This window comes from Puma concolor, chromosome C2 (genome assembly GCF_028749965.1).
Source record: "Puma concolor isolate L17-30 chromosome C2, mPumCon1.1.hap2, whole genome shotgun sequence".
In the NCBI taxonomy this organism is placed as follows: Eukaryota; Metazoa; Chordata; class Mammalia; order Carnivora; family Felidae; genus Puma; species Puma concolor.
This window is the reverse complement of record NC_141675.1, coordinates 92,161,102-92,187,027: the sequence shown is the minus strand read 5'-3', so window position 1 is coordinate 92,187,027 and position 25,926 is coordinate 92,161,102. Positions and strand designations below refer to the sequence as shown.

Below are 25,926 nucleotides of genomic sequence, written 5' to 3'. Positions count from 1 at the left end.
GTAAATTGGTTCCGAAGGCAGTTCGTGAATATTTTTGAGCAATGGCAGCATAACTTTGCAAACTGACAACATTAAGGGAATATCATCATTTGGATATATTAATTATAAAATGATTTTTTAAGTCACATCTTAAAAAACAAATTAAGGCCAGGGCACCTGGGTGGCTCAGTCAGTTAAGTGTCTGACTTCAGCTCAGGTCATGATCTTGCAGTCTGTGAATTGGAGCCCCACACTGGGCTCTGAGCTGACAGCTCAGAGCCTGGAGCCTGCTTTGGATTCTGTGTTCCCCTCTCTCTCTGCCCTTCCCTCACTTGTGCTCTGTCTCTCTCTCTCTCGCAAAAATAAATTAAAACAAGGTTTTTTTAATTAAAAAAAAACAAAACAAATTAAGGCCTATAATCCCTCTTTGTGCCCCTTTTAGGCTGGTAAGCTATGACTAGCACCTTGCCTGTTCACAGAACCCTAAAGTTTTACCCATATTTGGGATATGAGGTATTTATTGTTTTGGTTTGGGGTTTTTTTTCATCAGTTTAAGGATTCTTTCCAGGGGGTCTCAGAGGACCTCATCCTCGAATACAACAAGGCCTTGCACCCTGACTTGCAGCACTCAGAAGTGGCACAAATGTCCTCTGTCAGGCTGCATGTTCTAATTTGGGGTATGGAAATACGGTTGCTAAGTAAAGACAGGCAGGTATGACAGGAAGTAAAGCCTTAGCCATAAAGCCCGTGTTTAAGTCTTAGCTCCACTACTCACAAGGCACTTAATTATTCTGAGCCTCATTTCTGAATCTGTGAAATGGGGAAGCCCTGCCTCACCAGACTGTGATGAAGGCTGGTCTGAGGATGAGAAGGCCCTGTTTTAAGCATCAAGCATCGAGCCCTTCCTGGCCCTCTGCACTCACCCGGCCCCTTCGAGCGAGGTCTCACCAAGCCCATGAGGCAAGCTGTGCAAAACAAGGAGGAGGTACTCTCACTGTGGCACGTGGGGTGGCCTCTGCCAGCTGTGGCCAAGCCCCGCTCCGCCCATGCCCGACCCTCAGCAGGATGCCCCAGGCTCACCGAGCGCCTCTCCACACTCCCTTTTTTCCTGCCATTCTTGCCTGGCATGACATCCAGCGAGCGGTAGCTGGGTGGCTTCTCCTCAGGCCAGTGTGAGGGGTGTGAGCTGCGGCGGTGGGTTCCCCAGCTCCGGGACTGCCTCTCCTTCTCATCCTCCTCAGAGCTCCAGGAACTGAGGCCGGAAGGCAAGGGCGGGGAGTAGCTGCGGGGCCTGCGCCTCCGGGGCCTCTGGGCATTCTCCCGGGGGCCAGGCCTGTGAGGTCGGCCTGAGTAGTGGCTCCGAGCAGATAGGTGGTTGGGCCACCAGCAGGCCTCACTGGACGAGGGGCCGTCACTGAGGCTGTCCCTGTCTGCCCAGGGCATGGGTAACCCACGCAGCCCAGAGCAGTGGCGCCTTCCCCTCCGAAGTTGGTTCAGCTCCCGTCCTTCCAATGCTCGGCGCTTAGGCTCCCCGTCCTGGAGCTCCTGGTGAAAAGCAGAGTAGTGGGGCTGCCTTCTCTCCTCCCTCAGATCCCAGGGTCCAGGGGGAATTGGAGTGAGCCACTGTTGGTGGGAGGAGTTGCTGGTCCTCTGGGAGGACGGCAGGTCTCTGATCAGTGGAGGCAGGTGGATGATTCTGCGTTCCACAACCTCAGAGCCCAGGGAGGACAGCATGCTGCAGGCTTGGCCAGATATGGCTTTGAGGTCAGGGGGCAGAGGCTGGGCTGGGTTGAGGTTCCGCAGCTCTTTCTCCAAATACTCTAGGACACCATTGGTGATGGGAGGGTGAGCAGTGGTCTGGCTCATTGGCATCTGTGGGAGGCTGGATCGCAGGGACAAATCTGAATGGAAACAAGGATAAGAACATACAGAATGGCCGGCCCAAAACATGGCTTCTCAGAACCATGGCACCAAAATGCCACATTTTTCAGCTTGCATCCATCCCGTCCCCTTGATCATAGATATCCACTATATTGTCATGAAGGCCCCAATGCAGCCCATATTCCTACCCTTACCCTCTGCCTTCTCCCACCCCAAATCTCTGGCAAGGTTTACCTCGCTGCAGCAGCAGGTTCATTGGATAAGATGAAACCTGGGAGCTCCTGTCCGCCCCCCAGTATAGGGGTTTTTCCATCATCTGAGGGCCTAGGGCCTGAGCCTGCTTCATGTACCGGTGGCGAGCCAGGGCTAGAGGGGAAAAAGGAGAAATGCGGACCCTCAGCCAGGACAAGCCCCACACCTCCCACCTCACTTTTCTTGCTAGGAGGCTTTGCTAAGAGGCCAATTTCTGACCTATCTTACATAGGAGTGAAAGTTAAGGGAATAGTAACTAATTGGTCATCTTGCAAGGAGCTGGGACTCCTGGGGTACAGGATGCAAACCCTATTCCCAAGGAAAGCATACCTATAACCTTGACTTCCTAGTCTTGAAAATATTGTATCGTCCTGCCATTCCCAGTTTCACCTAAAATGTAGGTAGATACGTGGGTATTAGTAGGCAATGAAATCTTGGGTCCCAGGCCAACAAGGCCTTCAGCCACGGGCCAAATCTAGAAGGTGCAGACGCAAAGGACTTCAAGGCAGCTATGAGTCAGGGACTGCCAGGGAAGCTCAGGGCTGCCCACTCAGAGTGGAAAAAGCTAAAAAAAAAAAAAAAAAAAAGGATGTAGATGCTGAGGTCAATGGGCAGAATTACTGGTAAAGTGAGGGACACTGAAGAATGTTCTAGCTGGTACAACAGCCCTGCAACCCTGGGGGTGGAGAGGAGAAACTAGTGGAAGGGAGGCAAGAGATGCAAAAAGCTGAAGTAGATCCCAGTGGATCCTTTCTACTCTTCTCCTTATCCTAAGTAGGGGGAATCTCTAAGTGGTGCAGTGAAGGCAGAGAAGGGAGAAGGGAAATACCATTTCCTTTCAGGGCAAAGAAAATCATATAAAAAAAGCACGAGGGATCAATAGAAATGTCACTCTGATACCCTAGTGCAGCTAGTCTGAAGGACACAATCCTCTCCTCTCTGCCCCCATGAGTGTAAATTAAAAACAAAATCATTTAGTTGGTTTGTTCATGAATTTCTATTTTAAGGTGATTGTGTCCCAAGGTCTCAGTCCATCCATGCATGTAGGAAAAGGACTTGTGTGTTCAGGCAGGAAGTGCCTGCCTGAGGCCCCCCAGCTGGCACTCTCACCTCCTCCTGGGTTCCTCAAGCCTGTGGCCACCTCTAAAGCAGCAGGGCTCTGCCTCAGGCTTCCTCCTGGCACAGTAAGAGGGGCAGACAGGCACTCTGGACCCTACTGCAAAGGGCCGGGGATTTGCTGAGGCCAACAGCTAAGTGGCCATCTGGACCCAATGACTCCAGTGTGAAACAAACTTCCAGCACAACAGGAAGTGGTTGCAGCAGAGCCTCCAGAAATGTCCGGAGCTCCAGCCCTGGTGGTGCGTCATAGCCCAGCCTGGAGGAAATCAGATGCAAACTTAGAGAAGCTCACCCAGCTGCCACACCTTCATGCCACTGGACAGCACTCTAGACCCCCCACATGCTTCAGCACTTTCCTCTCCCTCTTGCTAACAGATGCCTCCCCTAGCTTCCTATATGTGCTACCATCAGCACACATAATGCCCTGCTTAATACGTATGTGCCAGTCACTTTATATAGGCTAACTAATCCTCAGAGCAATCTGTTAATGTGGGAATTAGATGAAGAAGCTGGGTGCAGGGAGGTTGACTTCTCAGTTCAAGGTCCCATAGCTGGTGATGGCCAGAGGTGCCATTCTGATGCCCAGGCCTGTGTCCTTTCTGTCAAATCAGTGAGTCCCCAGACTCCTTTATTTCTGTGATGAAAAACAAAACAAAAAACAAAAACCTTCCACAATTGTACCTCCTCCCTTTATTACTCTCCAACTCAGCTCTATACCTTTCAAAACCCACTCCAGACCTGCCTCTGCCTCTAAGGCCTGGGGACATCTGGCTCAATTGGGAACAACTCTATCCACCCCCCACCCCTCTAAATGAATCCTGGCCACTTCCTTCTCCTACTCTCTTAATTCAACAGTAGAGAAAGGGAAAGTTGGGCTTACTCCTTGCTCCCCAAATGACTTAACTAATGGGACCCTCTGCACAGATAACTCCCTAGAGACCCTTCCAGATCCTCCATGAGCTTTCCTGTTAAATTTTCCATACTTCAGAGATTAACCCACCTGCTCCCTTCTTAGCTGCCACATCCTTTTCCCCAGGGCCCCTCCCTTCCCTGATGCAATGGAACTGTTGAGATGGGAGTGGAAAACACAACCTCTGAGCTTCTCCTATGCCCTCTTGTCCCCTAGGGATGTCAGGGTTTTCTGTTCACCTAGTGGGGAATCAGATGGGCAATAAAATAAGAGACATGGAGAAAGTAGCTAAGCCTCAAAAAACTCCTAATAAGTTATCTCTGAACCTCAGTGGAGTAAAGTCTGCCTTGATCACTGTAATGAGCTACTTAAAAATACAGATTACTGGGTCCTGTTCCCAGATATCCTTCAGTCTCACACAGAGCAAGCAGCAGCTGTGTTTTCAACAAGCTCCCTAATTCAAGTGCAGGAAGCTCAACTAGAGTTGTCTACTGAGGATTCTCAAGAATCTCCTGAGAACTATGGTCCTCAGGGTTTTTCCTTAAATACAAGCTTTGAGGGTCAATGGACTTCCACCTGAATCCCAGCGTATACCAGGAGTTTGATTTTGAGTGACCTTCCAGAGTGTGCGGGCCCAGGCTCCTCATCTGTAAGCTAAGGATAGAAATACCTATTTCATAAAGTTGTTGAGGTTAAATGAAGCAATACATTTGAAATGCCCCAACATGACAGACAGTCAAGAGACAGTGGCTCTCATTGTTATAATAAGTCACTTTTTTTGCTTTAGATCCCATAGGAAACAAAAGTATACATCTGTATACATTTGGAGCCTAAACTACCAAAGGCATATTTATCTTCACTTCTGAGGAAAACCCAGGGCATGTTCTTTAAGACATCTCTTCCGTGACAGAAATGACACAGCACCTGCCTCTCCTTCCCTGCAGTCAAGATCATCTGTGGTGCCTTGAAGCCTTCCAACTGCACTTGCCTGTAACTGCTTACCAGCCATTCCCCACTCTTAAAGAACTCCTTCTTTACCCTCTTTTGAACCATGGTCACATAGTCCTTTCACTTTTTCCCATACACCAGTCCCCGTAACTTGGCTGGCTAATCATTTCAGTGACATCCTGAGGAGCTCCCTAGAATCCCATGCACTTGAACTCTTACCATTTCAGCTTTAGCTTCTGGCCCCATGCTGCCAGAGCTGACTGCAGTCAGACAACCGCCTTCAAGTAGCCCTCCTCAACTGGCTTCCCTTGACTGATCTATAGACCCCACTTCCCTCCTCTAGAGCAGCAGTTTAAATGGTCCCCACTTCTCATGTCTTCCCCTCCCCATGAACTTTCAGCTGATGACATCATCTTGGTTGAGGAAGAGGAACCAGCCCTGGGCATGGAATCAAGAGAGCTATGTCTAGTCCAGGATCTGCCACTAACGAGCTGTGTGAAATTGTGCAAAAGTCTCTTTAGGCCTTACTTCCTTCTGCTGTAAGCAGAATGGGGAGGTGGGTGGGTAGATCAGAGATTCCCAGTGTGGCCTGTGGCCCTACGACACAGGATGCCTAGAGGCCCTGTGGGGAGGATGGCCAGTAACCGATGTAGGGATCAGTTTCAATCACTTTCATCTTTTAAGTTCTACTGTGGGTCATTTACCAGTACTAAGTGAAATATCAAGAGTTACTAATATCTGGTGTCATTTCATTTTTTCTCCTCGCTGGTCCTCTATTAACTCACTATAAAGCGGGAGCAAGTTAGGGAGGTGAGCTGTGGTCAGAGAAGGTCAAGAAGCACTGATGTCATTCTCAAGCTCTGTTCTGCCTCTAGAATTCTGATTTGCTGAAATTGAGACAGGCTGGTATGAGATCCCTCAGCTTCTTCCCTTACACTTTGGATCATCCCCCACATTTTAATGACTTCCCCCCTTTCTCCAGAGGTCAGGCTGCCCTTCCCTTCCTTTCTACAGGTAGTTCTTTTGCTGTATACCTGATGTCAATCCCAACTGTTCCTCCTGCTCAGTGATCGCCTTGCCTCATAAGGCTTCACTTTAGGGGTGGGCACCTGGGTAGCTCAGTGGGTTAAGCGTCCGATTTAGGCTCAGGTCACAATCTCATGGTTAGTGGGTTCAAGCCCTGCGTTAGGCTCTGTGCTGACAGCTCAGAGCCTGGAGCCTGCTTTGGATTCTGTGTCTCCCTCTCTCACTGCCCCTCCCCCACTTGTGTTCTTTCAAAAAAAAAAATACGTTAAAAAAATAAGGCTTCACTTTACTCATTTCCTACTGGCCTTGGTTCTTTGCCTACAAATACACTTGGGGTTTTCTTATTCTAACCAACAGTCACACACACAAACCCTTCCCCATGCAAGAGCCCTCCTTAACAACTTCAATCCTCTCTATGTAATCTCCTCTTGTCATCAAAATTCTCAGGACAGTCTGCCTTAGTGACTCACTCTGAAAGTGACCTCATTTGCTCAAGTTCAGGGACCTTTATTTGTGGCCTGCATTTCTTTATTTTACCAGTTCTTCTAAATGAACTCTAACCACTTAAGAGAAATCATTCTCCCCCAAACGTGCTTATCAGCTTACTGACCATGGATACATTTATCATTTGTGTGGGCTTTGTCCCCGGTTCTGCCTGTTTTTAGTGCCCCACTGACTTAGGGATTCTAAGAAGGCATCTTGGGAGCAGTTTTCTCATCTCTTCATACATATTACTACTTCAGTGATAGTGATTTTTCCTTGGGATCTGTCCCAGAGGCTCTTGAAAGGTAGGGAGTTCCACAGCCCAGTACTGAGTCCTCTGCTATTTTCCCTCTCTTTCAGGAGGTCATTGGTTTCTCTGCCAAGCCCACTGTGATCTACACACAGAGGCTGTGGCAGCCTCAACTGTGTGACATTCGGGCATTCATACGTCAGGTGAACATGGATTCAACACCACACTGCCACTGTTACTTACTAGCTGTGTGACTTCTCTGACCTTCAGTCTCCTCATCTGTTAAGCAGTGATAACACAGTCTTCTAGGGTTGTGAGGATTCACAGAGGGAAATATATGGAAGGGGCTTACGCATAGTAGACATCCAAAAAAAAGTTAGTTCTCTTTTCCTATAAGACAAAAACCTCGGAACACAGACCTGAAACCAGACTCAGGCCATTAGCCTTCTTGACATTGTAGATTAAGTTTTTTTTCTATCTTAAGAGGTAATTCCTTATATTTCCTTTTAAAAAATTTCCTCTCAAATGAACCAAACTGATAAAAGTGATTATCTCTGAGTGCTTAGTGTTTACACTTTCCCAAATTTCTCAAATTTTCTACAATGTCATACCTTACTTGTATCATCAGGGGAAAAAAATGTTATTTTAAGAACGCAAAATTCCTACCATTTAAAGCAGGTGATTCCACTCCATCTATTTATTAAGAAGTCATTATAGAATAATTTTCTATTAAAAAATTTGGCATTCCACAGACAAATTTTTTAGGGTATATCATAAATTTGGTTTAAAATGTCAAATTTTAGGGGCACCTGGGTGGCTCAGTCAGTTAAGTGCCTGACTTCAGCTTAGGACATGATCTCACAGTTCATGAGTTCGAGCCCTGCATCGGACTCTATGCTGACAGCTCAGAGTCTGAAGCCTGCTTCAGATTCTGTCTCCCTCTTTCTCTGCCCCTCCCCTGCTCATGCTCTGTCGCTCTCTCTCTCTCAAAAATAAATAAACATTTGAAAAAAATAAAAAGTCAAATTTTAGCCCAAAGAAAGATCACATTAAGAGCAAGATCTTCCGTTCCCTCTCTCCTTCATCTAAACCTCTTTCCTTTATCTAAAAAGAGATATTCAAAGTGTGGCCCACAGCTCAGCAGCATCACATCACTTGGGAACTTTTGAGGAATACAAATTGTCGGGCTACCCCAAACCAATTAAACCAGAAACTCTGGACGTAGAGCCAGCAACTAAGTTTTAACAAGCCCTCTAGGTGATTCTTAAGTTTAAGAATCACTGCTTTAACTCCTTTCTCCTCTATCTGTTCATTTCAAGTCCTCTCTAAGGGGTGGCCTTCTCTCTCACTGCTACATTCAAACCACTTGCTCTAGCCACTCCCTGTCCAAGCAAGGTGAGAACTAGGAGCAAATACTGAAGCACAGGCATTTCAGGGCCACTGAGGAAATGCCATCAATAGGCAGAACCATTGGAAGGAGGCCTCAGGCAGGCTCGGATGTGGAGAGACAGAAATCTTCCCACTTGGGTCTAAAGCTTTCTCTAGCATTATATTCTGTGCTGGGGTCAAAGACCTCTGAGCCTGTGAGGGGAGAAGGGCATGGTGGAGAACCTGGAAGGACCCAAGGTTTTGATCTGTGTGTGTGAAGCTCATGTATTTGGGATACCAGGCTCCAGCATCACCCCATCCCACTGCCCCTCTGTCCTCTCTCACCTTCCTCGGGGCAGCAGCAACGGGCAGGACAGCAGGGGCAGCGGATGTAGCAGCAGCAATACTGAGGACAGCACTGACACCAGCACACTCCAATCAGCAGGAGCAGGAGGAGGGCTCCCAGAATGATGAAGATCACTGTCAGCCAGTCTGCAGGGAGACACCAAGAGGAAGCTAACCAAATATGCAGGTGAATGCTTCCAGGTCTAACATTCTAGAGGTCTAATAAATATAGCTCTTGACCTATAGGTTAAGCTTGACCAATATACCAGCAAAAAAAAAAAAAAAAAAAAAAAAAAAAAAGACAAGGAAAGGAAAGGAAAAGGAAAAGAAAAAAAATAAAGTTTAGTTTTGGTAAGGGACCTTCAGAGGTTGGCAATCCAACAATAACCTGGGCTTGCTTGTTTCTGTGCTGTATGTAAAAGTGTCACAGCAATGAGGTGGCTAAATAGAAAGCTCCAACAGCACTTACGCAGAACAATGAGCTTCACCTCCTTATCTGGGTCTCCTGATGTGTCCCCTGGAGCCTCAATGGTGCAATAATACACTCCATGGTCCCACCACATCACTTCATTAATCACAAGGTCTGCTCCTGCAGGGAGGAGGGAGAAAGTACCAGGTGTTAAAGGAGAGGGCCCTGGTATCTGACCTATGGCTTAGGACTCAGCACTGTCCTTCCACATCCTTAGGGCCCCCCTCATAGTTCTGTCTTTTTTCTGAGACCATCCTATTTCTCCAAACAGTCATTGAACCCTACCAGGTGCCTTGAAAGGATTTTGGACATCACCTCATTTAATTCCCACCACAGCTCACAGCGGGTGAGGTGACATTACACTGTCACCCAGGGTCTCTTCTCCCTTTTTCTCTCAGTCTTATAATTTTTGGTCATGTACATGGCCATCTAGAATAAGGTAACTACTTCCTGTCACCTCTTACAGGTGGACATGAACATGTGACTCAGTTCTGGTGGATAGAATGTAAGCAGAAGTGTCACAAGATGGCTCCCAGGAACTTTCTTAAAACAGTTGGGGAACATCTTTGTCCTTTTCTTCATCTTTTCTTTTATACTGTTATCAGTCAAGCACATGTGATGACTGCCATCTTGGACCATGGGGGAGAAAAAGACTTTCTTGGTGAGCTGGAGCTGGGGACCATTCCTGAGGACTTAATGGAACAGAGGCACCACACTAGTTTTGGACTATCTACCTCCAAATTTATACATGAGAAGAAAAAAACTTCTTTATTAAGTCACTAATATTTGGAGCTTTTGCTTATTCATAATCAAACTCTACACAATCCTGATACACTAACTATGATTGGCTGTATTTCAGATGAAGAAACCAAGACTCCAGGAGGCTAAGAAACTAGCCTAAGAACAGAGAAATAATGCTTAGCATAAGTAGGTTCACATCCATGTCTCTCTGTTGCAAAGCTGGTGCTGTTAACCACTAAGTTCTAATGTCCTCTCCAAAGTGGGTAGAAAACTCCACAGCCTGGATCCCTCACTGGCTATGAATCTGGATCTTGAAGGGATGGGTTATGAGATGGGTTATGAGATGAATTGAATAAGTAAGGATGAAATGCCACTATTTTAAGGGTAAATGTTATTCAATGCTCAAGAAAGGATTTTCAGTTCTCATGAGCACCAAGCGCTGTGCTACTTAAGATAGATGAATGGTATGTTCAAGTTTAGTAAATGCAACAAATCTTCACTAAAGACCTTTTGTGGGTCCAGCACTGAGTCAGACACTGGGAAGATCTGCAGAGGAACCAGACTTCTCTGTCCTAACAGGGCTTAAAGTCCAGTCAGAGGATCCAGGCAGCTTCCACATTCCTGCTATTTCACCCACAGTAAGTGCCAGGGGACATCTTCAAATTCTTTAAAAAAAAAAACCCAAAAAACCAAAAACAAAACAAAAAAACCCTTCGCATTATGGACTTGCTCCTGCTTAGCTGGCAGTCATATTTACAATTCTCCATTATCTGTTTGTCAAAAAATATTTATTGAGGAAATGAAACAGAAATGCAAGGTCACGCACCACTGGAGCTAACTTCAACTTTTGTTTCCTTCTCTTTCTACGTCAATCTCTACAATATTTTCCTGCCCATGATTTTCCAAACACACTACCTTTCCCAGAAAGAGCTTCCCCTAGACTTGGAAGAATAGGGAAAGTGTTTTGGAGGAGGTTCTCCCTCTAAGTTAATGTGTATCATAGGTCTGCCCCAGTTTTTATTAGAAACATAAACATGTTTTTCAGGGATGTCACAGTAATGAGGACATTCAGATATGTTAATATTTAAATTTCTTTATGTTTATTTATTTTTGAGAGAGAGAAACAGAGCATGAGTGGGGGAGGGGCAGAGAGAGACAGAGACCTAGATTTCAAAGCAGGCTCCAGGCTCTGAGTAATGCGGGCTCAAACTCATGAGCTGTGAGACTGTGACCTGAGCTGAAGTTGGACACTCAACCAACTGAGTCACCCAGGCACCCCTGGATATGTTTATATTTTAAATGATCCAAGAACTGATTTGACAGGGTCTTTTCAAATGACGCAAGCACAGGGCAAAGAAGTGTCAGAAAACAAGGGTTCTAGGAAGTCACAACAAGCATGGAGGTAGAATTAAAAACCAAGGGGGAAATAATGGTTTTCCATGAAGGAAGAAGCAAAGTTTGATCCAAAAGTGACTGGGAGTGGAAATAGTGGATACTATTGTTCAAAATTAGATAGATAGATAGATAGATAGATAGATAGATAGATAGATAGAAAGAGAGAGAGAGAGAGAAAAGCAAGGACTGTCTGTCACCTTGTCACCTCTGGGGAATATTATCCTTCAAAAACTAAATGAGACTTGCCAAAAGAGACTTTACATTTTGGAGTCAGATCAGGGCTCATTTTGCAGGTTCTGGGAAAAACAGAACCACCCTGAATCTTTGAGAATGTACCTAGAGACCAGAATAGGACAGATGTTCACTAAAGCTAAGAGTTTAAGGGCTGGCTTGGGGAAAGCAGAGATTGCACGTAAAAGGATCAGGTTTAAATATTACAGCTAAAGTATTAGACACCAATCTGGAAGCAAATATTAAATTGGCTCCCTTTAAATGATCTACCTTTAAATGGTCATCAAATATTCACTGATTTCCTCACATTGTTGCCACAGGTACCCTGAGTGGCCTGCTTAGTGTATTCTCTACCATTTTTCCCCTTTTAAGCAGCAAATATTTATTTAACACTGCACATGAAGCTCACTGAAATAGGCTCTGAATTATGTGCCAATAACCCATCATGGCAATCCTGGATTACAAGGTAGGAATGTAGGGCTAACCCTCCATCCAAAAGCGTGCTCAGTGATGGTAACTAAAGTTCACTGCACACTTAATATTTGCTAAGTGCTTTATGTATATCAGTTCACTTAATCCTGACAAATCTCCACGAGATGGGGAGTACTATGGCAAGTCCCATTTTGTAGAAAAAAATCGAAGGGACTTACCCAAGTTCACATACCCTATAAGTGCAGAATGGGGACCCACACCAGAATCTGACTGCAGACTGAGGGTTCTAACCACCACTCCGTGTACTAGGCATAAAGAATAAACATGCTTTAGACATAGCTTTCAGATACCACGTTTGATACTTACTTCAGTGTAGGGAGACAGAGCCTATTATGTCCATCTTTCAGATGAGGTAACAGACGCCAGAGAAAAAAAATCTGCTGCTGGTCAATGAACTAATGCTCTTGGTCAACGAAGCCTAACGCTCTTTCCTCTACCAATGGGTGATGATGGTGTCAAGGTGGTCACCTACTTGAAAGCCCCTTAGATATATACAACAGGAGTGGTCAGAGGGAAACTCAGGGCCCTGGGGTTCACACAGGCCCTGAGGGCAATTTATGGGAGGGAGCAAACAAGACTGATCCACACCTTAGCCATGAAAAAGCAAAAGAAACCACCCGCTCCCAGACCTTTAGCCAAAGCTGTAGGACATCTTCTCATCCAGACACCAACTTCCAGGGGAGTGACTTCAGATGGTGGTACAGCATTCTATGTATCTGGCAATTTCCTCAAACAAACAAATGGAAAAAAAAAAAGTGGGGGGAATCCCCACAATGACTCAGCCTGTCAGGCCTGGTGTCCACCACCCCCATTTCCCTGCTGCCTCCCCTGCACTCACGGTTCTGGATGGTGATCTTGCGCTGCCGGTAATCCACCCCCAGCACGGGCTCATTCTGCCCCCGCCTCTGAGCCACGATGCGAACCTCCCGCTGGCTGTCATTGCAGTCATTGGAGGGGTCCTGGCCCAGGGATAAAGCTGCCTGGTAAGCTGAGAAAAGGGGACACAGCTAAGTCACACAGCAGGGGGAATTCCCATGAAGAAAGGCACCTTTAGTGTTCCCTGGAGCAGGGAAGCTTCTCAATTTTTCCTGAGCTCATGCATCTACTGGGAATCTTACTAAACATGAAGATTCTGAGTCTGCGGGTCCAGAGTGAGAATCTGAGAGTCTGCATTTCTAATGAACTCCCAGGTGATACTAATGAACTTTTGAGCAGCAAGACCCAGACCCCTCTAAAAGGCCATCATTTCTAAATCCTGGCTGCATGCCCCCATTTCCCATCCCAACTACCCTTACTTCATTTTTGGTAACCCCAGATTCTGCCCCCACAGGGTTCATCTACCTGCCCTTACAATGCATTTTCTGGTGGCAAATGCCTACCACCCTGGTCTCTTTTCCCTGGCCCTTTATTTGAAGAGTAACCCCCTGAAAATCATGCCTTGATTTAGAGATGTGTCTTTTGGGAACGAGGCCAGGTTCTGTCAGTGACTCAGACATTTAGGTATCGGGGTTCATACTGTAAGATGTACTGTAAGTCAGGGCTGACAGAGGTAAAGCTCAGGCCTCCCCCCATTTTTCCTCATCTCAGGAAGCTCACTTCCTTCCTTATAGACGGCATCTACTTCTACTCTCAAAAATTTCTACAAGGTTAATTGTCCAGGGCTGCCAGTGAGGATCTGCATTCCTTTGTTCCTTGAGAGAGGCAGAAGTAGACAGCTAGAAAGAGCTTTGCTTTCGGAGCACAGAACTGACATGAGTGGGGCAGCCACTACTGTGAGGTAGGACGTGGCTAAGCATAGGTAGGGGGAATTGTGCGGCCCTGAGAATGTATTCCCTGGGGGCAGTGAGCTCTCACTCACATGCTCACTTGGAGGGTTCAGTCGGCCACCAGGAAGGCTGACCATAAAAGGGAGTGTGGCAGTGTGCGGAGGTTCACAAATGGCCACTCCTCAGCGTCCTGGAGGGTGTAGGAGGCTTCTTGTCTACATTCTAAGGTGGTGAAGGTGATGGCGGCAGACTGCAGACTCATCTCAGTGTGCTGGCATGCAACCAAATGGGCTGGGAGGCAGGACTTGAGCTGCCTTTTAAAAAAAACTTAATGTCTGAGCTGCCTAAATCTTTTCAGGAACAAGGTAGGACATAAATTTTAAAATAAAATAGTATGTGACCAGGAATAAGTTAGTTCATCTGCCTGGGCCATTTATCTATCAAATGAGGGGGCCACGTTAAGTGATCTTTGTGGCTTCTCATAAGGATTTGTGATCCTAAATAATTCCTATGCCTTCATGGCAATGCTTCACAGAGGGGCCTGGGCAGAGGGGGGAGGGCACTCACATGCAGAGTAGTAGTCAAAGATAGGGTCCTTGCAGAAGGACTTGAAGCGCCACGTCACTACCACATCCTGGAGCTGGGCGGAGGTGGTGTAGTCACATTTGAGGATGACAGAGGCAAACAGGGTGACATAGCGCTCCGTGTGCTGGACGGTCACCAGCAAGGACAGGCACCCTGCATCCAAGAGCAGGAGAAAACACTGAAGGCATACTATGTCTCTGAGAGGTGACCTACTTCTGTTCATGGAGTGATAAAAGCCATGCAAATAAGTGAACACACTGTCTGACTAGATGGGGGCTCACAGGCAGAGTCAGAGGCAGAGACTGCAGACACTCTGGGCGAGGTGGAGGACAGAGCAAGGATGACTTGCGAGGGTCTCATCCGTCCAGCAACAATACAGAAACTGTATGAAAAGAAGGCTGTATAGGTACTGGCCTGAGCCTGCTAATACATGCATACATTTTCTCATGTCACTTTTCTTAAAATGTTTCCCCACTTCCCCAAGGAAGGATTCTGTGTCTCCCTCTCTCTCTCTGCCCCTCCCCTGCTCATGCTCTGTCTCTCTCTCTCTCTCTCTCTTTCTCTCTCTCTCAAAAATAAGTGTTAAAAAAAAAAAGAAGAAGAAGAAGAAGCCTTCCCTGACTGCAAACCTGGGAAAGGGGCCCTGTGTGTTTTCCTAAAGTGCCTCTTCCTACCCCCAGGCAACACTTTTCACATGCCTTGGTGATGGCCAGTTAAGTGCAGGCTCTGAGCAGGCTGAGTTTGTCTCTGACGCATCGTTTAAGCACGAGCACCTCATCCTGCACTGTCACCTCCTTGGCACCCAACAGATGTTTGTTGAATAAATAATGGAATGGATGACCAAGAATACATCAACAGTAGAAACTGGCAGTACAGGTTGTAGACATAAGCATGACAACATAAATAAAAATGATCAGATTGTGACAAATTTTATGAAGAAAACTTGAAGAAATTAAGGTTTTTTCTTTTCTCCTTTTTAAAACTCCTTCTCCCCAGCCTCCAAAGCTACAAATATACTTGCAGCTCCAGATCTGCCTTGATGAGGAACTAGGTGGCACAGAAAGTCAGGTGGACTCTGGCGTGGTCAGGGGTCCACACATAACCAACATCTTAGAATGTTCCTATGTCAATATGGTTTCTAGGCCAAGTTATAAGGGATCTTCTTGTGGGAGGTTTAGCTCAGAATAGTAGTATTCAAACTTGAACACGCACCACCAGGACTTGTAACAGCCCAGATCACTGTCAGTAGGAGTTTCTGATTCAGCAGGACTTGGGTGGGGCCCAAGAACCTACATTTCTAACAAGTTTCCAGGAAACGCTGATACTACTGCTCTGGGCATCATACTCTGAGAACCACTGGTGTCGACTAAACTAAAAACAAAACAAACAGGCCTTGTACTCTGAGACAACTGGGTTCAAATAACACTTCGCTATTTATTCGGACATTATACAAGTTTTTTTTTACTCTGAGTTTGTGTTTTCTCAGCTGTGGCTGGAGATTAGAGTAGTCCTAACCTCATCGGGTCCTTGAAAGAACGCAGTGAGATCATTCTCTTCTGGCACTTGGCATGGCGCCTGGCACATATGCTGCTGTGTTAGTGTCGGAGTCGGAGTCTCTTTCCCTCTTTTCCTTTATCATGAAGGCCAGAGAGAAAGGGGTTCAAGTTGGGGTTCTCTCCAGGAGAGTTCTCAGGTGGAATGGCTTCAAGGTGACTGTTTTACTCCCACAAACATTTAGCGCCACTGTCACCCCTTACAAAACAGCTGGGTGAGCCTGGCTCAAAGGCCAGAGCCATGTGGTTCTGAGTCCTTCCTCACCTGCTGGACACAGCCCTCGTGAAATAGTAAGTGGTGGCTTGTGACGGGCACATGCACCCACTTTTCTCACATCCACAGAGAAAGAGCAGAGTGCTGCTCAGGACAGGCCCTTGCCCCCAGAAATGACCTAAACTGTCTCTAGGGCTGGGCTGAAATGAGGATGTGCCTGTGACAGACCTGCTGGAAAGAGGATCTGCAGGGGAGACCTGTACCTGGGCAAGACTTCATGGAAGAAAAATATAAGCTGGACCTTAAGATTCAGGTAGGATTAAGATCACACGTGAAAAATAGGGAGAAGGCAGAGAAACTCATGGCTTCGAGGCAGAAGAAGAGAGTGAGCAAAAGCCCTTATCAGAAAGGAGCAGTTATTTACGGGGCTTGGAGGGAACCAAACTGGCTAGTATTCTGGCTTTATGGGAAGCAGAGGGATAAATAAGGCGGGGCTGGTAGTAGTGCATGGGGGTGGAGTCTAAATCACACCGAAGCATGTATTTCTAGTTAATGGATAATCACTGGAGACTTTTCTGTAGAGTAATAGGGCAAAAGTGGTGTCTTTGGTAAGACTGATGACTTCCTTGTCCAGCTATAAAGATCATCATTTCAAAAATGAGCCTTGAGTAGTTTGGGAGAAAAACAGCTGCTGTCTTCTACCAGCTATAAGATTCCTGGAAATTAGTCCAATCTGAAATCGAAGAGCCAGTGACCAGTGTCTCAAGCCTAACATGGACTGCTTTGTAATCTGCTTTGTTAGTTTTGCTTCTCTACCCTCGCCACCCTCCTTGTTTTTTTCCAGAACTGACCTGACATAGACCTTGGAACTTTCCCCCAACACAGCTTTAACTGAAGAGAAGTCGCTACAGGTAAGCTTTTGACAATGTCCAGGATGGCACTGTCAACACCAGCTTATTTTGCTCAGCAGATACACGGATTGGAATGGAAATAAAAACACCTATTTGTGGTCTAAACAAAATCCTATGTCCACACAGTACTTTCAAATATTTTCTTTTACACATTAAAAATGATCCCTGGGAGGAGATGAGCAGTGCCCCTTCATACACCGCAAATCTAGGACTGGAAAAGGTGAGTGGCCTGTCTGTAGTCGCTTTACTTTCTAATAAGGTCAGAGTCAAGATTCCACCCCTGAGCAGTACTCTTGCCACTCTGCCTGGTTATTCTTTAAGTAAAGGAAGATGTTCGGTACTCACTAGCCTGCAAATAATTGTGGAGTGTGGAGCCAGGCTATAATCGGCAGCAATCACTCTGATACTGTGATTGATTGATAACCTGCATGTTCTTTATTTTCCTGAATGGTAATGTGACATAAATAGCAATTTCTTCAGAGGACTCTAGTGAATATTATTTGTATAGAGGTGGAACATTTGGAGGGAGGGCAGGTTTGCTGGGAGTCAGAGAAAGGAATTTGGAGCTAGAAGTTACTTTCAGGTAGCTTTGAAGATTGCTGAATCTGACACTCTGAGGAAGAAGAATGAGGACAAGGGTGATCAACTTTATTGTCAGATTCCCATTCAGCACCCTTCCATGAATGCCTTTATTATGGCCAAAACATACCTGAGGTGACATGACTCACCTTTACCAACGTCAGCACTGGCTTTGCTGGCTGGGTATTTACTCTTTCATCCTCTCTCAGATTTCATCCCTTATGTGAATTTCAAGCCTTGAAATAGATCAGGTTCCCACAATTTTGACTGAACTGAGCTCACTCCCACTCTATCCAGGGTTCTTCCAGCCCCATAGCATATGCACTCTTGGACCTATACCCCTTGCCCTCCTCCACAAAGAGAGTAAGAGTCCCAGGACAAAAGGTACTGAGCAACCAGCAAACCTCCCTCCCCTTTTCTCAGCTGTTGCTGTGAATCTTAGGATCTATTGTGTGCCAGGTGATGTACACACATTGCCTCTAATCTTCACAAAACCCTCTAGGGTGGGAATCCCTCTGCTCATATATGTGGGCCAAGCTTCAGAGACTATAATAAACCAAGCCCTCTCAGCCCCAGGATTTGGTTCTGCTGGCACCCAAACCTGATCTTTCCCAAGCAGGCAAGCTTGACTTTCCAAGTGGAAGTCAGGTGTTAAACTCAAAAAGTAGGAGGATTTTCCAGATTGAGAGGACAGCCTATCTCAAAGACAAAAACTTCCCATCCTTCTTGTTCTGTAGCCTCAGACTTCTCAGTAAAACTAACCACATTGGTCATGCACACTACTATGCAGGTAAAGTTTTCAAGAAGAGACTAAGAATAGAAGAATCTGGGCTGAAAATAGGGACAGATTCAAAAAGGTAGATGTCGATGTTGGATCTTTGCTTTTTTTTTTTTTTTTTTTGAGAGAGAGAGAGAGCAGGGGAGAGGGAGAGGGAGAGGGAGATGGGTGGGAGGAGGGGGGGAGAGGGAGAGGGAGAGGGAGGGGAGAGGGAGAGGGAGGGGAGAGGGAGAGGGAGGGGAGAGGGAGAGGGAGGGGAGAGGGAGAGGGAGGGGAGAGGGAGAGAGGGAGAGAGGGAGAGAGAGAGAAAGAGAGAGAAAGAGAGAGAAAGAGAGAGAAAGAGAGAGAGAGAGAGAGAGAGAGAGAATCTTAAGCAGCTTCATGCCCAACACAGAGCCCAAGGCAGGGCTCAATCTCACTATCCTGAGATCATGACCTGAGCCGAAATCAAGAGCCACCTAGGCGCTCCGGATCTTTGCTCTTTAAATTGTTTTCAAATTCTTATATTTCTTTTCTTTTTTTTAATTTTTAATTTTTATTAATTTTTGAAAGACAGAAAGAAACAGAAGGTGAGCAGAAGAGGGGCACAGAGAGGGAGACACAGAACCTGAAGCAGGCTCCAGGCTCTGAGCTATCAGCACAGAGCCTGACACAGGGCTCGAACCCACAAACCGTGAGATTGTGACCTGAGCTAAAGGCAGACGCTCAACTGACTGAGCCACCCAGGGGCCCCTCAAATTCTTATATATTTTTTTCTATTTTTAAATTTCCTTCATCCTGTGGTATCCCCTTCATTTCCTAAATACCTCTATCATTTTCTTTTGAAACTTTAATTCTGGAGAGTGACTTCCTGAGTTCAGATTTTGTCTCCACTCTCCCACCAGCTAAAAGACCTAACAAATTATTTCCAAACTACAATTGCCTCTTTATGTGGAATTATAATAATACTTCCTTGATAATGTTGTAGTGGGGATTAAATGAGATAATAAATGTCCAGCATTTAGCAAAGAGGGTGGGACATAACAGGCACTGAAGAAACATTAGCTGTTACTTGTCTCATTTGTACTTATCTTGCCTACTTTGGAGATTGAAGTCAACTGACAACAGCATGTAAAAGCATTTTGAAAGCATTAAAATGATACAAATGTAAACTGGCATTAAAAGCTCTTAAAGCTGCATCACTTTGTCCCCTGGCAAACCCATTCAGTTCATCTCCTCTGGGAAAAAGGGAGAGAAACCTGTCATCTAAGGATTGAAAGGTAACTTCAGATGAGATACTGGAGTTTGTGGGAAGGAGGGAAGTGGTAGAGGATTCTGTTTCCTACCATGAAGTACTTTTTAAGACTACGCTCAGGTGCCAGTGGGGACTACATCCTATATTAAAGTCAAAGGAAAACCAATGAAAGAAAATTATCTTTACAGCTAAATGATGTGTGTTCCAAACATATGCATATCTCTGTACATTACTTTATTCAATAATGTCTTCCCTGTGTAATATCAGATTGGGCAAGATGTTTTACAGTGTCTAGAACATATTATCCATACAGCATAGGGACAGAGGTATTCAGGGGATTGAATGGCATTTCCTCTCCTTTACACATGAAGGGCCCTGCCTGGAGGGGTGTGGCAGGCAGCAGGGGAGCAGGGTCTTTCCAGGCAAGGGGCTTGACCTAGTGCCAACACTTGATGGAAGGTCTTGATTCTTGAGTGATTTTTAGGCACCCAGGCACCTATGATCCACTAAGCAGGTTAACAAAAAGTACACAGGTTTAATCCTATCAGAGTTTATGTCTGAGCAAGCTATCTCCCCAAGTATATTTGCCGTCAGTACTTGTTACATTTCCTTAGATAACAGTGCAAATATAAAAGGAATCAAGAGGAAGAGGGAGTGGCCATGAGTGTGAACAAAAAGGGGTTGAGAGAATTAGGAGAGGAGAAAAGAGGACAAAGAGAAGGGGGCTGGGGTGGGGGTGGGGGTAGGAATTAGGTCTATGTATTACATGTTTAACAAAGGTCTGGTATCTGCTACTCAACAGTGTGAGGCTCAGGGTGGTGCTAAGCATGTGGCTACACTGGGGAGGAAACATACTGAGCACTTGCTATGTTGTTAGCCATGGTCTTGGGTGCTTTATTATATAGTATCTCATTTAACCTTTGTAAAAACACCCATGAGATAAGCCTTATTTTATCTCAATTTCATAAATGAGAAAAATCCTCAGGGAGATGAAGTAACTGGTTCAGGATCACACAGCTAGTGTTTGCCAGCCTTATACATGGCTGGCCTTATACATTAATGCGTGCCTTATACATGGTATGCATTAAACATTTGCTGACTAAAAACAAATTCATACAAGACAGGCTAAACTGCTTGGAACAAATTTTAAGTGCTCTAAAAGTATAGAAAACAAATAAAGTTAACCATTTGTAGGGTGGCAGACAAAAAAACAAAGAAGGGTGTGTATTGCTGGGAGAGGGGGTATTGCCATATCAGCGGGAGAAGGCTGCCCAAAGTAGTGAGTGAGGTCAAGAATGAGTGAGCCCTGAAATCCAAACAAAGAGCTTTAACCCACTCTATAAGCTATGGGGACCTAATAGAGGTTCTTGGAGGAATAAAATGAAGGTGAAAAAGATGAACCCAGGTAGGTTAACCTATCGTCTGAGTAGAGGCTGGTTGGAACTAGACAGAAAAGAGGCAAGATGGTTAAGGTGCTTAAAATAGGCTAGTGTGAGGTTTATCACCTGGAATAGAAAAGAAGGGGCAAAGCCTGGGATTAAGAAATAGAACAAGGTTTGGGAAATGAAGAAAGTGTCAAAACTGCTTTCTTCTGACCCCACCTTACCCTAAGATTCACAGATTGAAAGATACAGAAATAAAGATGAGGGAAATATGAGACATGACCTGAATCTTCCCAATTCTTTAAACACAAATTTAATTCTCCCCCAAGGACAAAATGAAACACACTACTGGGCTGAAAGAAACCCAGGCAGATGATACATTAATTATCAGCATCTCATTCCACTGCATTGTTGTTGGGGCAACATGTTTAATAAGTAGCATTTAGTTAGACAATCTATTTCTACTTCTGCATACTAGGATTCAATTAGACAAAACAAATTTACTCCATGGTATGAAACAGGGGAAAGAGCAATGTACTAAAAATGAGGATGCCAGGGTTCTGGTCCTAAGTCTACTATGTCAACCTGGCACTTGTGACTTTCCTGAACACAGATTTCCTTACCTGCAAAACTGGTCCAGAGAGGAAGACAGACAGAGACTGGGAGTGAGTTCTACTTGAGTTTGGCAGAGTCCTGGGATTCTGGGGAGGTACGTCAGGGATCCCATGGAGGTAAGGAAGGAGCCAAGTGGACAGCTCCCAACCACCACCCACACCCTCCTCAGCCTGAGAAACTCCGCTTTCCTATCCACTACATTGTGAATCGAGATGTCATTCAGTCTTCAGTGTGATCCCACACTTTACCCCCATCACCAAGGGAAAATTGCTGGTCTATATGCCAAGAATCTTGTGTCTTAGAATCAGCCGGCTCATTTCCCAAAGAACGATAATACAAGTTGATAGTTGTGTGAATCTGTAAGTTAACACCACTCTATAATCTTTAAAAAACTCACAAAAGCCCAAATGAGACACACTCTTTTAGAATTTGGGTGGAAAACTAAACTTTCATTCCAGGCATAAACTTTGAGGCTCAATGGAGGTAACCAGAACTATCAGCCAATAATGCAAAAGGCTGCAGAACCTACCTTAGATTATCTTAATGTTTTGTTTTAAGGGGCAAGTATCACTTGTGTGCTAAACATTTCTTTTTAAAGAAAAAAAAACTTGGAAAAAGTACAAAAACAAACATAAACAATGACAACTGATCTCTCCACAGCTCAGAGCACAGGGACTGGGGTTAACTTCCCAGGACTCTGGGACCTGAGAGGCTCCATCAGGGCCCCAGGCCACACTGACTAGACTTGCCAGTACCCAAATCTGACATGATTTCACTAATGGCTCACACTTAACAACTGCAGAAACCTGGATGCTAACTAGAAGCTTGGGTTAACTCTTCTTTAGAAACAGAAGAGAACAGTGTGCTGGATCAAAATGAACATACTCTAGGATTTTCCAAAGCTCATATTGCAATCTGCAGCAGACCTTGAGAAAATCAACTTACTGGATTTTTCTATTTAGTGTTAATTTGGAGACTATTTTCTACTTATTTAAATGTTATTAAAATAATATGTGATATCAATCTGTTATTCTTTTACCCAACATAGTAATGGGTTTGTGTGTGTGTGTGTGCTCTTGTTTCTGTTTTATAAATCTATATGTGTCCATGTCACAACATAAACTGTATTTCTTACTGAGAGCTGTAAAAAAAGTTTGAAAAGCACTTCTTTGGTAGATACCGGAACTGAGAAAAGTAGCTTGATTTCTGTTTGATCTTAGGGAATTTTAGGCAGTTTCGTGTAAAAATGAAGAGGCGGGGGCAGTATTTCCTGAGTGATGACCATTTTGTAGACCCTGTGCTTGATGTTAAGCCATCCAACAAGAGCTGGCCTTATGGGGACTGGAGGGTGGGTGTTGTGAGGGGCTTATCAGGAATTTCACCTGTTTTCTGGATGAAGGGAATTGAATTCCTCCAAAGTCACAGCTAGTAAGAGGCAGATTCTGAATTCCAACCTGATAGTCCACTGACTATTAACTGCAGTTTCTTAGCTATAGGGGAAGGAGGAGGAGGGGAAACTTAAATTGCTTCATTCAAGTTAGCTCTAAAATATCCTACTTGGATCTAAATCATGAGTATCATCACCTCACCACCGTGGCTAACATTCATTAAACCCTCACTTTGTTTCAGCCACTATATTAAGTGCCTTAAAATCTTCATTTCACTTAATCCTCACAAAAACCTTATGAGATATGTACTATAATCATCCCTGTTTACTGCAGGCTTTCAGTAACTTGACCAGAGTCACACAAACATTGTGGATGCAAAATCCAAATGCACATTAAATAGTTGGATGAAGCTTTTTCTTTTATATATACCTTCTACACATATTCGGGGAAAATATCTGCTAAAATAGCTATTTCCCCTCAAACTGTTGGAGTCTGAAGAGTTGAAATCTCAATTTCTCACCTATGAAATAAAGTTGAGATTTGGGGCGCCTGGGTGTCTCAGTCAGTTGAGTGTCTGACTCTTGATTTTGGCTCAGGTCATGATCTCACGGTTCATGAGATCAAGCCCTGCATCAGGCTCTGCACTGAGCATGGAGCCTGGTTAAGATTGTCTGTCTGTCTGTCTGTCTGTCTGTCTCTCTCTCTCTCTCTCACTCTCTCTCTCTCTCCCCCTGCCCCTCTCCCCACCCCCCCCCTTGCATTCTCTCTGTCTCTCTAAAATAAAAAGGAAAAAAAAAAGAAAAGTGAGATTAGATGTTACTTAGGACTTTTTGTGAATTCAGCTTTCTCTAGTTCTAAAATGGGTCATGCAGGTAGGCTTCCATTTAAAGAATGCCAGGCAGAGGCACCTGGGTGGCTCAGTCAGTTAAGTGTCTGACTTCGGCTCAGGTCATGATCTCACGGTTCGTGAGTTTGAGCCCCACATCGGGCTCTGTGCTGACAGCTCAGAGCCTGGAGCCTGTTTCAGATTCCGTGTCTCTCTCTCTGACCCTCCCTCGTTCATGCTCTGTCTCTGTCTCAAAAGTAAATAAATGTTAACAAAAAAAAAAAAATTTTTTTTTAAATAAAAAAAATAAAGAATGCCAGGCAAACACAGCAGTCTGTATAATTTTACCACCTCGGCATCCTGGCTACTAACACTGCATGGCTGGTTCCTGAACACTTGGAGCTCCACTTTCTAAAGCCCCTGTCCATTTAGCAATCTGCTTACTATAAAGAATATACCCTTTGGTTATAATCACTGTATTTGAAAATTTTTCAGTGTTCAATATTCTTCATAAAAATAGAACTTTTAGAACATTATGCTGATGATTTAAGGACTGGGGTTTATACCCTAATAAAATTGTTGTCTGTAAGGCTTCTTTTCTTATTCTATTGACCTGGATGACTGCTGGCTACAAAGTCCTAATCTGGGGATACGGTGCTAAAGGGGGGAGATGGGAGTAGACCTCTATTTTCTTGAAAAGGCAGCTCTAGCAGCTTCAGAAATCCCTAGCTGCCATGGAACGTGAGCTGAACACATAACGCACAGGATAGACGACTGTGAGAAGCTGGGATTTTTATGATTTTGCTGTCACAGTCCCAGCTGGTAACTACTCTGGTGGAATTTGGGGCACTTCAATTTAGGTGAGGTTTGTCCATTTCCTTGTGTATCATGTGTCGGACACCTAGCCTTCTTAGCTTCAGACAACTGATAGAACATAGATCCTGCAGAAAACGGTGTGAGCCAGAGGGTCTTAGGGATACTGATTTTCCAGTTTTCTCACCCTTTTGCAATTCTCCCTCCTTTTTATTCTCAGCATTAAGCTTAAGCTATTGTAGAATCTTGTCTGAATGAGATTTAGTTACATCCAAGTGATTTTCATGTCCTATCAAGCTGGTAAAAATGAAACTCTGCCCATAACTTCAAATTACATCTCCTTCAGAAAAATACAAGACTCAAATTGGTCTGTGAGCAAACTGAGCTGACTTCCCACTGAGATAAGAGGGCAGTTATTCCTAAAATGGGGACAAGGGATGGTAAAATGAAATGAAACGGGGAAGAATTTCCAAGGGCATTCATACATTCTTGTTTGCAAGGTCACACCTACATCCTACTTGAAAAGGGTTGAAAGTCCTGCACAGTCATTCAGCTATCCTTTCACCTGATTTTACTCATGCAGATAGACACTCCTGACATATTTCCAAGAGATACACTGAGACACAAAAACCATGCTTTCCAAAGCAGACAGGGTAGGAAAGTTAAGAGAAGGGAGGAAAGGGTGGGTGGTTGGACGCCTGGTAGGGAGATACTGAGCAAGGGGGAAGAGTTAGGAAAGTGAGCGGATACAAAAAAAGTAGAATAGTGACACTGACCATGGTTAGCAGACAGCCACATGGCTTAGTCCTATAAAATAAGCAAAGTAATTAGGCATCAAAAGAGTGGTGCTTCCACCTTTATCGATTCAGTTTTAAAGACTAAGAAGTACCTAAAGACGGCTGGAGGGAAGCCCAGGGGCTCTGGGTTTCTTTCTTAGTTGCACCTGTTTCAGAAGGACCTAGGCCAATAAATGAGGAAAACAACAGGTTCCCACAGGCAGAAACTCGAGCTAGTCCCCGCACCGCCTGGTGCCTGTGCCAAGAGCTACCAGAGCGCTGCCCAGGCCTCCACTACCCTGCCCTGTCCTGCCCGAGGCCAGTTCTGCAAGGCCAGGCAACAATGGCTTCCTGTCTCTCTGCGCCCAGGGTGAGACCCACTTTCCCAAGGCTCACCTGCTGGGAGCCAGGTGAAGAGGAGCAGCCAAGGTGCAGGCAGCTCGGGGCCCATGCCAGCCGCTCCCTGGCCCCTTTCTGCTCAGGGGCTCCGGGGGCACGTCAGCTCTCTTCCACAGTTTTCACCCCAGGACGCACCACTTCTCCAAGGAATCCCTCCGCCTTCCCCTCGCTCGGCGCGGCCCCGAGCAGGTGAGGTCCGGCTCATCCCCACCTGGGGC

The 25,926-nt window shown here is 45.3% G+C and overlaps 2 protein-coding genes and 1 long non-coding RNA gene across 6 annotated transcripts in view; 2 read left to right on the top strand and 1 right to left on the bottom strand.

Moving 5' to 3' along the window:
* SLC15A2 (solute carrier family 15 member 2) overlaps positions 1-9,789 on the top strand; it is a 72,290-nt gene extending 62,501 nt beyond the window's left edge. The window contains exon 22 of the mRNA XM_086675277.1: positions 9,497-9,789. Within this exon, the coding sequence (XP_086531403.1) occupies positions 9,497-9,514 (18 nt within the window). The 3' untranslated portion in view covers positions 9,515-9,789. The remainder of the gene's footprint in view (positions 1-9,496) is intronic.
* ILDR1 (immunoglobulin like domain containing receptor 1) overlaps positions 1-25,889 on the bottom strand; it is a 30,072-nt gene extending 4,183 nt beyond the window's left edge. For 2 of the 4 annotated variants that reach the window (XM_086675279.1, XM_025913736.2), the window contains exons 1-7: positions 25,706-25,889; positions 14,223-14,393; positions 12,728-12,877; positions 9,031-9,150; positions 8,562-8,708; positions 2,095-2,226; positions 1,060-1,880 (exon numbers count right to left, since the gene is read on the bottom strand). In XM_086675279.1, the coding sequence (XP_086531405.1) occupies positions 1,060-1,880; positions 2,095-2,226; positions 8,562-8,708; positions 9,031-9,150; positions 12,728-12,877; positions 14,223-14,393; positions 25,706-25,760 (1,596 nt within the window). In that variant the 5' untranslated portion in view covers positions 25,761-25,889. The remainder of the gene's footprint in view (positions 1-1,059; positions 1,881-2,094; positions 2,227-8,561; positions 8,709-9,030; positions 9,151-12,727; positions 12,878-14,222; positions 14,394-25,705) is intronic. The other 2 variants (XM_086675280.1, XM_086675281.1) reach the window with 2 other exon arrangements.
* LOC147577419 (uncharacterized) lies at positions 15,726-23,604 on the top strand. The gene is made up of 3 exons (XR_015240277.1): positions 15,726-16,320; positions 16,852-17,138; positions 22,167-23,604. It is a non-coding gene; the product is annotated as an uncharacterized LOC147577419 (long non-coding RNA).
* Positions 25,890-25,926: the final 37 nt, after the last annotated feature.